General features: G+C 45.1%; 2 protein-coding genes across 3 annotated transcripts in view; one reads left to right on the plus strand and one right to left on the minus strand.

Annotated features, from left to right (window-relative positions):
• Positions 1–2,422, minus strand: part of CUNH8orf76 (chromosome unknown C8orf76 homolog) — a 41,465-nt gene extending 39,043 nt beyond the window's left edge. The window contains exon 1 of the mRNA XM_073548201.1: positions 2,186–2,422. Coding sequence (XP_073404302.1) covers positions 2,186–2,287 — 102 coding nt within the window. The 5' untranslated portion in view covers positions 2,288–2,422. The remainder of the gene's footprint in view (positions 1–2,185) is intronic.
• The window catches only part of MINPP1 (multiple inositol-polyphosphate phosphatase 1), a 119,306-nt gene continuing 104,564 nt past the window's right edge, over positions 2,247–16,988 (plus strand). Inside the window, exons 1-3 of one of the 2 annotated variants that reach the window (XM_073548200.1) lie at positions 2,247–2,370; positions 12,601–13,340; positions 16,267–16,464. In XM_073548200.1, coding sequence (XP_073404301.1) covers positions 12,722–13,340; positions 16,267–16,464 — 817 coding nt within the window. In that variant the 5' untranslated portion in view covers positions 2,247–2,370; positions 12,601–12,721. Of the gene's footprint in view, positions 2,371–2,397; positions 2,535–12,600; positions 13,341–16,266; positions 16,465–16,988 lie in introns of those variants that run through there. The other variant, XM_073548199.1, reaches the window with a different exon arrangement.

Below are 16,988 nucleotides of genomic sequence, written 5' to 3' on the forward strand. Positions count from 1 at the left end.
ACACAGTGTAGACTGTTATTCAGCATTGGTGTTTCCTCAGATTGCCAGCTCTTGTGATCAGGCCCCTGCTCCTCGCTCCGATCTCTCCTGTACAGTGAGGTCTCATTATACACCTGTATAAGGATCTAGTGATGCAGTGTAGACTGTTATTCAGCATTGCTGCTTCCTCAGATTGTCAGCTCTTGTGATATGGCCTCTGCTCCTCGGTTGTAGTCTTACCATGTATTTTATTATCATTACCACACTGTAACATAGGGCACAAGCCCTTCTAGTGAGGCGGGAAAGATCACTGTATGACAGAGCAGCATGTACACAGTCTACATTATGTCTGCAGTCTGTCCCCATATGTCTGCAGTCTGTCCCCATACAGTTTCATCCCTTTCCCATACAGCACATCCCTCACTTCCGAGCATGCTCAGTGCCGCAAAACTGATCCCTGCACACGGAAGCATACAGATCCACGCTCCACAGAGCTCCATGTTAATTCCAGACGTGTAGCCGCGGATCCGTGCGTGTCCCTGTGCCTGCGTGTTTTTCAGATGACACAAAACTGCAACAAGTTGTGTTTTTGTGCATCTGATAAAATATGCAGACACAGGGATCCGTGGGAAAACGGTGACATCTGGATGCACACGCAAGTCCCATCCGTCACCATTGAAAGTCAATGGAGACGAAAACGGATCCGTGTGCATCCAAAGTATACAAGTGTGAAACCAGCTGAACTCTATATATTGACTGGAGCTGGACCTGATCTCTCCACAGGTTTTGCCTAAAATCACTTTATATTACTTACCCTACCCTTAGGGCTCATACTCACTTGCGAGATTCTCATGCGAGTCTCTCGCATGAAAACCTGGCACTGCCACCGGCACTCGGACCGGAGCGTGCGGCTGCACAGAAATACATGTAGCCGCACGCTCCAGTCCGAGTGCTGGTGGCAGCGCCAGGTTTTCATGAGACTCGCACGAGAATCACGTGCGTCTCTTACGAGTGAGTATGAGCCGTTAGCAGCAACACCTGACGTCGTCTATCCCAGGGGTCCCCAACCACCGGTCCGCGGAGCTGCTGCAGACCAGCAGTAAACACTGACAGTGTGCTCTGTGGCGGCTCAGAGCACACTGCAGATGCCTGCCCTGGCTGTTCATTATGACCGGGTGAGTCGCCCGTAGAGGCACGCAGCGCTCATCACGTGAACACTGCAACGCATGTGTGGCTGCGTGCAGGTGGGAACACACTTATGTGTCAGCGGCAGTGCTGTCTGTGGGCAGGGAGCAAGCCCTCTGCTTTCCCGCCCGTGGCCATAGTAACACTCACTGCAGCCATGGCCCGACTGAAGCAGCAGGGAATGAAGAGCGGTAGAGAGGTATTTTTTTGTATATTTGTGTGTGTCTATATGTGTGTATCTGTGTGTATCTGTGTGTGTGTGTGTGTGTATGTGTGTATCAGTGTGTATCAGTGTGTATGTGTGTTTATCTGTGCATGTGTGTGGGTATGTATGTGTGTGTATACTGTATGTGTGTGTATGTATGTATGTGTATATGTGTGTTTTTCTATGTATATGTGTGTGTATCTGTGCATGTATGTGTGTGTTTTTCTGTGTGTATGTATATATATATATTATATATAATATGTACCCCCCCGCCCCACTTCCACCCCGCTGGGCCATGGAAGAATGGTCTCGCTGGAAGCCGATCCCTGGTGCAAAAAAGGTTGGGCACCACTGGTCAATCCTCCTCCCTGTAGTGTTGTCCTGAATCCTCCTGGCCCTGCGTTCAACAGGATCCGTTACATAGCGGCACTAATGCTGTAAACAGTGTTAGCGCATCCTTTAGCCGCAATGATACTAACGCATCCAAAATCGGCATGATGCGTTACTTCATGACGCACCCTGGAACGCGGTCTGCAGCATTTGGGGGTGAGTCATGAAGTAACGCATCATGCGTTTGGATGCGTTAGTATCATTGCGGCCAATGAGTGCGTTAGTGCCGCTATGTAACGATCCCGTTGAGCGCAGGGCCATTAATGCAATGTGAACCTGGCCTAACACTATGAGAAGATGATATACCAAACAGTGAAGCTGTTAATATCAGGTCCGCTAATAATCAACTCCGACCTAGACGCAACTGTATAGGAACCGACATATCCTGCCCGGAGCCTCCCCCTTGTGCCCGCACTGGCTCCTTACCCGGGGCTCGCACCGCCTGGCGGTGTAGGACTGCCCTCTCTGACTGCTTCGCTCTCGGGTTTCCGAAAACAGGGAATCCTCAAAGCTAAAATCGCACTCCATGTTCCTGACGTCCCTGATCCATCGTTGCACCGCAGGGTCCTTCAGTGAAATCTCTCCTTCCGGAACAAAAGACAGCAACAAAGGTTCCTACAATACCTAGGCGCCCGCGGGCAGCACGCAGGCGTCAGCTCTCGGGTTCGAAGCGCATGCGCTTGGGGTTTCGTGGGGTTTGTGCTCTGTGTGCGGATGTGCATCGCCTCTCCATAGAAAGTTGCAGACCTCTGATGGAAGCAGTGGGATCGCGGCGGTGAGCGGCTGATTGTCCCTGGGGCTGTTGTCAATACTGCTGAGGCGGCGCCGAGCAGCCGCTGTGTGCTGCGGGTTGTGGGGGTTCGCACACTGGCCAAATATATGACAGGGGGTCCGCACACTGGCCAAATATATGACAGGGGGTCCGCACACTGGCCAAATATAGGACAGGGGGTCCACACACTGGCCAAATATAGGACAGGGGGTCCGCACACTGGCCAAATATAGGACAGGGGGTCCGCACACTGGCCAAATATAGGACAGGGGGTCCGCACACTGGCCAAATATAGGACAGGGGGTCCGCACACTGGCCAAATATAGGACAGGGGGTCCGCACACTGGCCAAATATAGGACAGGGGGTCCGCACACTGGCCAAATATAGGACAGGGGGTCCGCACACTGGCCAAATATAGGACAGGGGTCCGCACACTGGCCAAATATAGGACAGGGGGTCCGCACACTGGCCAAATATATGAAAGGGAGTCCGCACACTGGCCAAATATAGGACAGGGGGTCGGCACACTGGCCAAATATATGACAGGGGGTCGGCACACTGGCCAAATATAGGACAGGGGGTCGGCACACTGGCCAAATATAGGACAGGGGGTCGGCACACTGGCCAAATATAGGACAGGGGGTCGGCACACTGGCCAAATATAGGACAGGGGGTCGGCACACTGGCCAAATATAGGACAGGGGGTCGGCACACTGGCCAAATATAGGACAGGGGGTCGGCACACTGGCCAAATATAGGACAGGGGGTCGGCACACTGGCCAAATATATGACAGGGGGTCGGCACACTGGCCAAATATATGACAGGGGGTCGGCACACTGGCCATATATATGACAGGGGGTCGGCACACTGGCCATATATATGACAGGGGGTCGGCACACTGGCCAAATATAGGACAGGGGGTCAGCACACTGGCCAAATATATTACGGGGGGGTCCACACGCTGGCCAAATATATCAGAGGGGGTCCACACGCTGGCCAAATATATGACAGGGGGTCCACACGCTGGCCAAATATGACAGGGGGGTCCGCTCACTTGCCAAATATATCACAGGGGGGTCCGCACACTGGCCAAATATATGACAGAGGGTCCGCACACTTGCCAAATATATGACAGGGGGTCCACACGCTGGCCAAATATGACAGAGGGTCTGCACACTGACCAAATATATGACAGGGGTTCTGCACACTGGCCAAATATATGACAGAGGGTCCGCACACTGGCCAAATATATGACGGTGGGGTCCGCTCACTGGCCAAATATATCACAGAGGGACCGCACACTGGCCAATACATGACAGGGGGGTCCGCACACTGGCCAAATATATCACAGGGGGACCGCACACTGGCCAATACATGACAGGGGGGTCCGCACACTGGCCAACTATATATCAGGGGGTCCGCACACTGGCCAAATATATGACAGGGGGGTCCACACGCTGGCCAAATATCACAGGGGTCCACACACTGGCCAAATATATGACAGGGGGGTCCACACGCTGGCCAAATATCACAGGGGGTCCACACACTGGCCAAATATATCACAGGGGGGTCCACACGCTGGCCAAATATATGACAGGGGGGTCCGCTCACTGGCCAAATATATGACAGGGGGTCCACACGCTGGCCAAATATATGACAGGGGGGTCCACACGCTGGCCAAATATATGACGGGGGTCCACACGCTGGCCAAATATATGACAGGGGGTCGGCACGCTGGCCAAATATATGACAGGGGGTCGGCACACTGGCCAAATATATGACAGTGGGGTCCGCTCATTTTCCAAATATATCACAGAGGGACCGCACACTGGCCAATACATGACAGGGGGGTCCGCACACTGGCCAAATATATCACAGGGGGACCGCACACTGGCCAATACATTACAGGGGGGTCCGTACACTGGCCAAATATATCACAGGGGGTCCGCACACTGGCCAAATATATCACAGGGGGTCCGCACACTGGCCAAATATATGACAGGGGGTCCGCTCACTGGCCAAATATATGATAGGGGGTCCGCACACTGGCCAAATGTATGACGGGGGGTCCGCACACTGGCCAAATATATGACGGGGGGTCCACACGCTGGCCAAATATGACAGGGGGTCTGCACACTGACCAAATATATGACAGGGGGGTCCGCTCACTGGCCAAATATGACAGGAGGGTCTGCACACTGCCCAAATACAAATATATGACAGGAGGGTCTGCACACTGCCCAAATACAAATATATGACAGGAGGTCCGCACACTGCCCAAATGTATGACAGGGGGGTCCGCTTACTGGCCAATATATGACAGGGGGTCCACTTACTGGCCAATATATGACAGGGGGTCCGCACACTGGCCAAGTATATGACAGGGGGTCCGCACACTGGCCAAGTATATGACAGGGGGTCCGCACACTGGCCAAGTATATGACAGGGGGTCCGCACACTGGCCAAGTATATGACAGGGGGTCCGCACGCTGGCCAAGTATATGACAGGGGGTCCGCACGCTGGCCAAGTATATGACAGGGGGTCCGCACGCTGGCCAAATATATGACAGGGGGGTCCACACGCTGGCCAAATATGACAGAGGGTCCGCACACTGGCCAAATATATGACAGGGGGTCGGCACACTGGCCAAATATATGACAGTGGGGTCCGCTCACTGGCCAAATATATCACAGAGGGACCGCACACTGGCCAATACATGACAGGGGGTCCGCACACTGGCCAAATATATCACAGGGGGACCGCACACTGGCCAATACATTACAGGGGGGTCCGCACACTGGCCAAATATATCAAAGGGGGTCCGCACACTGGCCAAATATATCACGGGGTCTGCACACTGGCCAAATATATCACAGGGGGTCCGCACACTGGCCAAATATATAACAGGGGGTCCGCTCACTGGCCAAATATATTATAGGGGGTCTGCACACTGACCAAATATATGACAGGGGGGTCCGCTCACTGGCCAAATATGACAGGAGGGTCTGCACACTGCCCAAATACAAATATATGACAGGAGGTCCGCACACTGCCCAAATGTATGACAGGGGGGTCCGCTTACTGGCCAAGTATATGACAGGGGGTCCGCACACTGGCCAAGTATATCACAGGCAGGGCTGTGGAGTCGGAGTCGGAGCTAGTTTTGGTCGGAGTCGGTAGAAATGTACCGACTCCGACTCCAGCTTTAAAAAAAATGTATTAATATTTCATAATTGAACTTTCATATGAATTTTATAAATGTTACTCAAATATATATGTTCTATCAAACTATGAACAACAGTGATAAGCAGTTCTGCTGGAGATAGAGACATTTCTTACTTCTTGTGTGTCACTGTTCTCCACTGCCCTTATCTAATCTTATACTTGGTTAACCTCATGCTGCCCCAACCCCCCTACTTACAATGTATGAAACTGAAAGTGAAAATGTGTTGCAAATTCTTAGTAGTAAAGCTCCTCCTCTAGACTAGATCATACTAGGTATGCGTCTTCCAAGCATCTCACAGCTGCCTGCTACTCAGAAGAGGAAGACTGTAAGAAGTATTATCCTTTCAACAAACTTTGCATCAGTTAACTGTGAGTACATGAGGAATAATAACAGTATTACTGACCACTATATCAGTTGTACGACCTGGCAATAATTTTGTACAATTGTTTTTAGGAAAAACAATTGTCATTTGGATTGTGAATGCAGAATTAAAAACCTGAGAATGTCAAAGAAGCATCACATTAAATCAGCTGTATTTGAACATTTCACCATCACTCAAGATAGAAAACATTATGTCTGTCAGTGTATGACAAATGATCCAGACGAAAACAAATGCTGTGAAGCCAAGATGAGTGCATATTCAGGCAAAGATAAAAATGCTCCTACCAGAGCTTCTAATCTAAAGAGACATTTACAGCGCTTTCATCCAGAAGTACTGAAAGCAGTGGATGAGAAAGACTGCATCCAAACCAATGAACCAGTGCCCAGCTCTTCCAGCCAAACAAAGGAGCAGAGAACTTTGCAGCCATCAGTTGCAAGATATTTTGTCAGTGACAAAGTTACTGTGACAATGACAGTAGATACATTTAAAAAACAGATCATAGAGCTTGTTGTAAAGGATAGTGTGCCTATTTCATTATTTTCACGACCAGCTTTTATGTGTCTGAATGGGGAAATGGCCCGCAAGCTTGGTGTTTCTCTGGAGAGAGAGAGTATTAGAAAATTAGTAATCGAAGAAGCTTTTAAACAAAAGGAAGAACTTAAAAAAAACTCTCAAGGGACGCTTTCTGTTTCTTAAAATGGATGCCTGCACACGTCACAGAGTGAACTATTTTGCCATCAATGTCCGATTTGTTTGTGACAAAAATGAAATAGTTACCAAGACATTGGCAGTAAAAGACACCAAAGCTCATCACACCAGTGAGTTTCTCCAGGTCTTGGTGGAAAAGGTTCTGCAAGACTATGAACTTAAAAAAGAGCAAGTTCTTTCTGTCGTAACTGACAATGCTTCAAATATGATAAGTACTATTAAGCAAATGAATGAGAGTAATGATGGTGACCAGCAGCTAGAAGAACATTCTGAGTCCACAGACACAGAAATGTTTGAAATAGAGGAACACAGTATTGTAACTGAGGAGCAAACTGAAGTTGCTTCAGATTAACAGCAACATGATAGTTTAGATGATCTTGTTGAAACTGTGTCAATATGTTCTTTCATTCATCACATGCGCTGTGTTGTGCATACGCTACAGCTGGCTATAAGAGACAGTCTGCAAAAAGGACATGCTGCTGCACTGATTGGCAAGGTGAGAAAATTGGCTACTGTTGCCAGAACCCCTAAAGTTGACTCAATTTTGAAGAGACGTGCTGGAAAAGGGGCAATTATTGATCAAGCCACACGATGGGGCAGTACTTACTTAATGATTCAGCGCTTGGTTGAACTGAAAACCTTTCTTGTAGACATGGCTAACCCTCAACTGACGCTAAATGAAAGTCAGTGGAATCAGGTGACTGAGCTGGAAAAATTGCAAGAGCACCCATTTACAGTGACTAAAAAATTACAAGCAGAGGACTTAACTCCAGGTATTTTCTTAAAGGAGTGGAAGAACCTGATGTTTCGCCTGTCCCAAAGAGGAGGGTTAATTGCAAGTGGCATTGCTACATCAATGAAACGGAGAGAGGTGCTACTATTACAAAATAACATTCTTTTGGCAGCTGTTTATGTAGACCCAATGCATCGGATTCTTCTAGATGATCAACAGCTAAGTAAAGGAAAAGAAGCTCTGTTTGAAATAGCAGTAAGGATGAAAGGGTTGCAGAACAGTCAGGAGGAACAAGAAGAATTTGGTCGTCCTGCCACATCTTCACCCTCATCATCAACTGATGAAGAATTTAATTTAAAAAAATATTTGGATCACAAGGACCGTGCAAAGCGTTCCCGCATAGAAGAAGAGTCATCCCCATCAAGGAACACAGCCGGTACATTTCAGCAGAATTTTTCATGTGCACTAAAAGAAATTGAGAAATTTGACCGTTCATCAAAAATAACAGTGCAACAAGCGATTCCTCTGTATCCTGACATTGTCAGAGATGTTGCCCGAGTGGTTACTGCTTTGCCACCAACACAAGTTAGTGTAGAGAGGTTGTTCTCTGCTCTCAAAATAATTAGATCAGATTTGAGGGCATCCATGAAGGAGGATCTGACAGAGGCAATACTTTTTCTGAGGACAAATTTATAGATTTCTTCTTATTAACTGCATAAAAGTGTTTATTGCATATTTACTTACAGTTTAGAAAAGTTTATAAAAGTTATTTGCTATATTCTAATTGTATTCTAATAAATGTAGTTTTTGCTCTAAGTGGTCTGATTACTTATATGATGGTGAGAAACTGATTAAGCACAATGTTTAATATTTTACAACAGTAAATTTGTTGTTATGAATTGGCCATTTATGAAGGAGCCGGAGTCGGAGCCTGATAAAATCCAGGAGTCGGAGTCGCAACTGGGGGTTGCGCAACAGGGGGTCCGCACCAGGGCTGTGGAGTCGGTAAGCCACAGTTGCGACTCCGACTCCGACTCCTGGATTTTATCAGCCTCCGACTCCAGCTCCGACTCCTTCATAAATGGCCAATTCATAACAACAAATTTACTGTTGTAAAATATTAAACATCGTGCTTATTCAGTTTCTCACCATCATATAAGTAATCAGACCACTTAGAGCAAAAGCTACATTTATTAGAATACAATTAGAATATAGCAAATAACTTTTATAAACTTTTCTAAACTAAGTAAATATGCAATAAACACTTTTATGCAGTTAATAAGAAGAAATCTATAAATTTGTCCTCAGAAAAAGTATTGCCTCTGTCAGATCCTCCTTCATGGATGCCCTGAAATCTGATCTAATTATTTTGAGAGCAGAGAACAACCTCTCTACACTAACTTGTGTTGGTGGCAAAGCAGTAACCACTCGGGCAACATCTCTGACAATGTCAGGATACAGAGGAATCGCTTGTTGCACTGTTATTTTTGATGAACGGTCAAATTTCTCAATTTCTTTTAGTGCACATGAAAAATTCTGCTGAAATTTACTGGCTGTGTTCCTTGATGGGGATGACTCTTCTTCTATGCGGGAACGCTTTGCACGGTCCTTGTGATCCAAATATTTTTTGAAATTAAATTCTTCATCAGTTGATGATGAGGGTGAAGATGTGGCAGGACGACCAAATTCTTCTTGTTCCTCCTGACTGTTCTGCAACCCTTTCATCCTTACTGCTATTTCAAACAGAGCTTCTTTTCCTTTACTTAGCTGTTGATCATCTAGAAGAATCCGATGCATTGGGTCTACATAAACAGCTGCCAAAAGAATGTTATTTTGTAATAGTAGCTCCTCTCTCTCCGTTTCATTGATGCAGCAATGCCACTTGCAATTAACCCTCCTCTTTGGGACAGGCGAAACATCAGGTTCTTCCACTCCTTTAAGAAAATACTTGGATTTAAGTCCTCTGCTTGTAATTTTTTAGTCACTGTAAATGGGTGCTCTAGCAATTTTTCCAGCTCAGTCACCTGATTCCACTGACTTTCATTTAGCATCAGTTGAGGGTTAGCCATGTCTACAAGAAAGGTTTTCAGTTCAACCAAGCGCTGAATCATTAAGTAAGTACTGCCCCATCGTGTGGCTTGATCAATAATTGCCCCTTTTCCAACACGTCTCTTCAAAATTGAGTCAACTTTAGGGGTTCTGGCAACAGTAGCCAATTTTCTCACCTTGCCAATCAGTGCAGCAGCATGTCCTTCTTGCAGACTGTCTCTTATAGCCAGCTGCAGCGTATGCACAACACAGCGCATGTGATGAATGAAAGAACATATTGACACAGTTTCAACAAGATCATCTAAACTATCATGTTGCTGTTCATCTGAAGCAACTTCAGTTTGCTCCTCAGTTACAATACTGTGTTCCTCTATTTCAATCATTTCTGTGTCTGTGGACCCAGAATGTTCTTCTAGCTGCTGGTCACCATCATTACTCTCATTCATTAGCTTAATAGTACTTATCATATTTGAAGCATTGTCAGTTACGACAGAAAGAACTTGCTCTTTTTTAAGTTCATAGTCTTGCAGAACCTTTTCCACCAAGACCTGGAGAAACTCACTAGTGTGATGAGCTTTGGTGTCTTTTACTGCCAATGTCTTGCTAACTATTTCATTTTTGTCACAAACAAATCGGACATTGATGGCAAAATAGTTCACTCTGTGACGTGTGCAGGCATCCATTTTAAGAAACAGAAAGCGTCCCTTGAGAGTTTTTTTAAGTTCTTCCTTTTGTTTAAAAGCTTCTTCGATTACTAATTTTCTAATACTCTCTCTCTCCAGAGAAACTCCAAGCTTGCGGGCCATTTCCCCATTCAGACACACAAAAGCTGGTCGTGAAAATAATGAAATAGGCACACTATCCTTTACAACAAGCAATATGATCTGTTTTTTAAATGTATCTACTGTCATTGTCACAGTAACTTTGTCACTGACAAAATATCTTGCAACTGATGGCTGCAAAGTTCTCTGCTCCTTTGTTTGGCTGGAAGAGCTGGGCACTGGTTCATTGGTTTGGATGCAGTCTTTCTCATCCACTGCTTTCAGTACTTCTGGATGAAAGCGCTGTAAATGTCTCTTTAGATTAGAAGCTCTGGTAGGAGCATTTTTATCTTTGCCTGAATATGCACTCATCTTGGCTTCACAGCATTTGTTTTCTTCTGGATCATTTGTCATACACTGACAGACATAATGTTTTCTATCTTGAGTGATGGTGAAATGTTCAAATACAGCTGATTTAATGTGATGCTTCTTTGACATTCTCAGGTTTTTAATTCTGCATTCACAATCCAAATGACAATTGTTTTTCCTACAAACAGTTGTACAAAATTATTGCCAGGTCGTACAACTGATATAGTGGTCAGTAATACTGTTATTATTCCTCATGTACTCACAGTTAACTGATGCAAAGTTTGTTGAAAGGATAATACTTCTTACAGTCTTCCTCTTCTGAGTAGCAGGCAGCTGTGAGATGCTTGGAAGACGCATACCTAGTATGATCTAGTCTAGAGGAGGAGCTTTACTACTAAGAATTTGCAACACATTTTCACTTTCAGTTTCATACATTGTAAGTAGGGGGGTTGGGGCAGCATGAGGTTAACCAAGTATAAGATTAGATAAGGGCAGTGGAGAACAGTGACACACAAGAAGTAAGAAATGTCTCTATCTCCAGCAGAACTGCTTATCACTGTTGTTCATAGTTTGATAGAACATATATATTTGAGTAACATTTATAAAATTCATATGAAAGTTCAATTATGAAATATTAATACATTTTTTTTAAAGCTGGAGTCGGTACATTTCTACCGACTCCGACTCCAACCAAAACTAACTGCGACTCCGACTCCACGACTCCGACTCCACAGGCCTGGTCCGCACGCTGGCCAAATATATCACAGGGGGTCCGCTCACTAGCCAAATATATCACAGGGGGTCCACACGCTGGCCAAATATATGACAGGGGGGTCTGCACACTGCCCAAATACAAATATATGACAGGGGGGTCCGCTTACTGGCCAATATATGACAGGGAGTCCGCACACTGGCCAAATATATGACAGGGGGTCCGCACACTGGCCAAATATATGACAGGTGGTCCGCACACTGACCAAGTATATGACAGGGGGTCCGCATGCTGGCCAAATATATGACAGGGGGTCTGCATGCTGGCCAAATATATGACAGGGGGTCTGCACCCTGGCCAAATATATGACAGGGGGTCTGCACGCTGGCCAAATATATGACAGGGGGTCCGCACGCTGGCCAAATATATGACAGGGCGTCCGCACACTGGCCAAATATATGACAGGGGGTCCGCACGCTGCCCAAACCAGGAGTGGGTGAAAAATCCAGAAGTGGTGACGTGCTTCTATTATTACTTTTCCTTTGATTGTTCCTCTCCTTTTGGCTACAAATACTGGAGGTAAAAACTCCGCAGATACTCCGTGTGTACACGTGGCTGTACGGCGCTGTCCCCACAGTGAGTGTTTGGTGAGTTTATCATGAGTTTTTGATGCTGCATGTTTCCTCTTCCATAAAAATGCAGCGTCTTATAGTTCTAGCAAGCTGCATTAAAAAATGCCATGAAAAAAATGCCAAAAAACCCTATTTTCCTTAATAGATTTTGAAAATCAGCAACATCAAAAACTTACCAAATGCTCCTCATGAGAACGTAGCCTAAAGGGTGTAATGTCCGTTGTTTGACCCTGCAAATCTGCTGACTGCGCTATATCACAGAGGTCAGATTGTGCAGCCGCGTGCATGAGAATAGTAGGCTTTATGCCAGCACGTACCCTACTGCAAGTGTTCAAAAGTCTATCCCTACCACTGAAGTGTTTTGAGGGCTTCACAGCCCCAGACAGGGTTGTAAATCACGTTCATAGACTGGTTTTGAACATTAATATCTCTATATAGTGTTGATTTGCTCTTGATTTTATGTCAGTTTTTAAATCATGTGTTCTCACTTGTAGGACTGTCGATGGATGAGATGATCTCCGCCTGTCCACACACTACATCTGTGAAGGCTTAGCGAGCTACAGACAATCCCTTCCCGACAATCCCTTATATCTCGGCAGCCCCATTTTTCCCACCATGAGTTTTGCACTGTGCACATACACAAAATGTGCCCCCAAAGTGGCCCAGATCCTTCTTCTCTCAGTGACGTGGTTCTGTAGTGCTGGAGGGATTGACTCTGTCCTCAATGAGTCCCCAAAATTAGCCTCATATTTTGGGACCAAGACCAGGTATGAAGAAGTCAATCCCTTTCTCCTGGAAAATCCATTGATGGTTACAAGGAAACACGATCTTCTACCAAATACTTGCACTCCTCTCCAAATAGTCTCCGTGATCAGGCATGGGACCCGATACCCCACCAGAAAGCAAATTAAGAAATTGAAGAAAATGTACAGCCTAGTGGAAGAAAGTGCGAGCAGCTCTGAGCTGGTGAAGGAGCTGCAGAGCTGGAACATGTGGTATGATGTCTGGATGGATGGACAGCTGGTGAAGAAAGGAGAGGAGGACATGAAGAACCTGGCCTACAGATTGGCCTCTCTGTTTCCTTCCCTGTTTACTTCTGACAAGTTCCATAAATGTAAAATGTCTTTTACCACCAGTTCTAAGCACAGATGCATTGACAGCACGAAAGCTTTCATTCATGGACTGGCACACACCTACCTCCAGCTCCCGCTACCGAATGAGGACGACTTAGAAAGTAAGTATAATGTGGTGGTGATATAAATCGCGATGAGACTGTCTGCTAAAACGTGCAGGACTAGAGGAGATATTTTGGACGTGTGTGTATATACACACACACACACACACATACAAACACACACGCTCACTGTAAATGTCTGATTGTCTGATACCTGCACTAAGAAGCTGCAAATATCCCTGCAGTAGACTTTAAAGGGATTGTCCTCTACCTGGGTTACTCCCTTTTTTTATATACTAATTTTTTCCCCCTCATACTTGCCTCCCGCACTGGCGCATTTCCAGCAATGTGAACCCCAGGCTTTGCATGACATTTTTATGCCACATGAGCACTGCAGACAATTAATGGTTTCTGTTGGGCTGCTGCGCGCTCCCTTTTTTTTCTCTTGTCCGAGGTTCATCAGACGGAAATAAGAGATCAGCTGCTCAATACCATCCACATGGCAGAACAATGTCACGCAGACTTGGCGCTGACATCACTGGAATGGCGCCAGTGTTGTTATTTTACAATGGGAATGACTTTATTTTAACCGCCTTTTAACGGTGATAGTTAAGGAAACTTAAAATCACAGCGCCGTTAATTAACGGTGCTGTGGAGAAAGTGTATAGCGCCCCCCAGAGTCGGATTTTCTCCGGGGTCTCGGCTGCCGGGGTAGCCGAGACCCCAAAGAACATGATTCGGGGCGGTTTTTACCGACACCGCCTTTGCGATCGCCGTTATTAACCATTTAACGGCGACCGCAAAAAAATAAAAAGTCCAATGTGCCATTTAATTTCTCTCTACTCTGATGTGATCGCACGTCAGAGGAGAGAGAAATAGGGTCCACGATCTCCCTCCCCCGGTACCTCCCAGTGGTCCTCGGCCCGCGTGCTTCCCCTCCATAGGCGCCACCATCTTCCGGGAAGAAAATGGTGGGAGCATGCGCAGTGCACCCGCCAAGATCTGCCAGCCAGTACCCAACCACAATAGGAACATTTTTCCTATTGGTTCATTTTGGTCACTGTGATAGACCCTATCACAGAGATTAAAATAAAAAAAAATAGTAAATAACCCCCCCCCCCCCTTTATCACCCCATAGGTAGGGAAAATAATGAAATAAAGAAAATATTTATTTTCATTTTTCCATTAGGGTTGGGACTAGAGCTAGGGTTGGGATTAAGGTTAGGGGTGTGTTGCGGTTAGGGTTGGAGTTAGAATTGAGGGATTTCCACTATTTAGGCACATCAGGGGCTCTCCAAATGCAACATGGCGTCACCATTGATTCCAGCCAATTTTGCGTTCAAAAAGTCAAACTGTGCTCCCTCCCTTCCGAGCTCTCCCATGTGCCCAAACAGTGGTTCCCCCCCAGATATGGGGTATCAGCGTACTCAAGACAAATTGCACAACAACATTAGCCTTGTGAAAATAAAAAGTAGAGGGTTAAAAAATCCTTTTTGAGGGAAAAAAAAGATTTTTATTTTCACGGCTCTGCGTTATAAACTTTTGTGAAGCACTTGGGGGTTCAAAATGCTCACCACACATCTAGATAAGCTCCTTAAGGGGTCTGGTTTCCAAAATGGTGTCACTTCTTGGGAAGTTCCACTGTTTAGGTACATCAGGGACGCTACAAACGCGATATGGCTTCCAATCTCAATTCCAGACAATTCTGCATTGAAAAAGTCAAACGGCGCTCCTTCCCTTCTGAGCTCTGCCGTGCGCCCAAACAGTGGTTTACCCCCACGTACGGGGTATCAGCGTATTCAGGAGAAATTGCACAACAAATTTGGTGGTACATTTTCCCTTTTTACACTTGTAAAAATAATAAATTGCTTCTGAATTAAAATGTTTGTAAAAAAAAGTTAAATGTTAATTTTTTCCTTCCACATTGCTTCAGTTCCAATGAAGCACATAAAGGGTTAATAAACTTCTTGAATGTGCTTTTGAGCACCCAGAGGGGTCCAGTTTTTAGAATGGTGTCACTTTGGGGTATTTTCTGTCATGTACACTCCTCAAAGTCATTTTGTTATAAAAGTTAGAAATCGCTGGTCAACTTTTAACCCTTATAACTTCCTAGCGAAAAAAAATTTTGGTTCCAAAATTGTGCTGATGTAAAGCAGACATGTGGGAAATGTTATGTATTAGGTAATTTTTGTGACATATCTCTGTGATTTATGGGCATAAAAAATAAAAGTTTTAAAATTGCAAAATTTAAAAAATTTTCGCCATATTTCCATTTTTTTCATAAATTAACGCAAGTCATATCGAAGAAATTTTACCACTAACATGAAGTACAATATGTCACAAAGAAACATTCTCAGAATCACCGGGATCCGTTAAAGCGTTCCAGAGTTATAGCCTCATAAAGTGACAGTGGTCAGAACTGTAATAAGTGGCCTGGTCATCAAGCTGCAAAATGACTGTCACTAAGGGGTTAAAGGGGGCTGTGCAAAAATATCAAGGAAAATTATCGAAGCACTAAAAAGGGGTTGGTACAGGTATTAGACAACCCGGTTAACAATATAATTACATGTTTTCCTTTTTTTGTATGAGTTTTATAATATATTTGGATACTAGTTTTTATCATGTTCACGCTTCAAGGTTGTTCTTGTTCAATCATTAAAAAAAAGTTGGAAGTAATCCACCTCAAACTGAAAAACAACTGAGTGCACGTGTATCTCTTCCAAATTTCAGCACGTGCTACATGTGCCGCCATATCTTTGTCAGAAGTGGGATTCTAGCATTTTGACATCACATTATAGTAGGAAATGCCCATTATGTAATTTAATAAAATTGTGATCATGTTTAAAAATGCCTTCGTGGAGTAAACAGAACCGAGCTGTAGTCACCCATCAGTTATTACTTGATTAATTGTCTTTTACTAGTGAAAGTCCTTCATATTGGGGGTTAGACAAAGTAGTAAGATGTCTCCATTTCTGTCTTTTTACAGCTGTATCATGCAGAGAGCCTGTGGTCAATGATACTTTAATGCGTTTCTTTGATCACTGCGAGAAGTTTGTGGCCCAAGTAGAAGATAACGACACAGCAATGCATGAAGTGGACAAGTTTAAGGAAGGAGCAGAAATGAGGAGAGTGCTGCACAAAATCTCCAATCTCCTAAGCATTCCAGAACATGAACTGAACGCAGGTAAAGCTGACTACTAACCCAGGAGGGAATGGGAACTATCTGACCGTTCACTTAGCTGTAATGTATTAGAGGGAGCCTCACAATCATATCCCCTATCACCGGCTCAAATACAGTCATAAGGTTACAGTCATACGTTGGAGATAGATGGGATCCGTCTGCAGGAGCAAACTACACTTGGTTTGCTTTCTGTCATCATGGAGGCACAAAGGTCTACATAGCCAATTAACTAATAAATACCACTTAGCTACCAGAGCTTTTTTTTAGTTTTTGCGTTTTCGTTTTTCACTCCCCTCCTTCCCAGAGCCATAACTTTTTTTTTTTTAATTTTTCCGTCAATGTGGCCATGTGAGGGCTTGTACTTTTGAACGACACCATTGGTTTTACCACGTCGTGTACTACAAAACGGGAAAAAAATTCCAATTGCGGTGAAATTGCAAAAAAAAGGCTCCTGGCATTACGGAGGATCAGAGAAGTCTGCTTAACTCACCTGTTACCATTACGGAGGTCCTGTCAGCCATTTCTAC

Source organism: Dendrobates tinctorius, unplaced genomic scaffold (genome assembly GCF_039654945.1).
Source record: "Dendrobates tinctorius isolate UK_male_01 unplaced genomic scaffold, ASM3965494v1 ptg000156l, whole genome shotgun sequence".
NCBI lineage: Eukaryota > Metazoa > Chordata > Amphibia > Anura > Dendrobatidae > Dendrobates > Dendrobates tinctorius.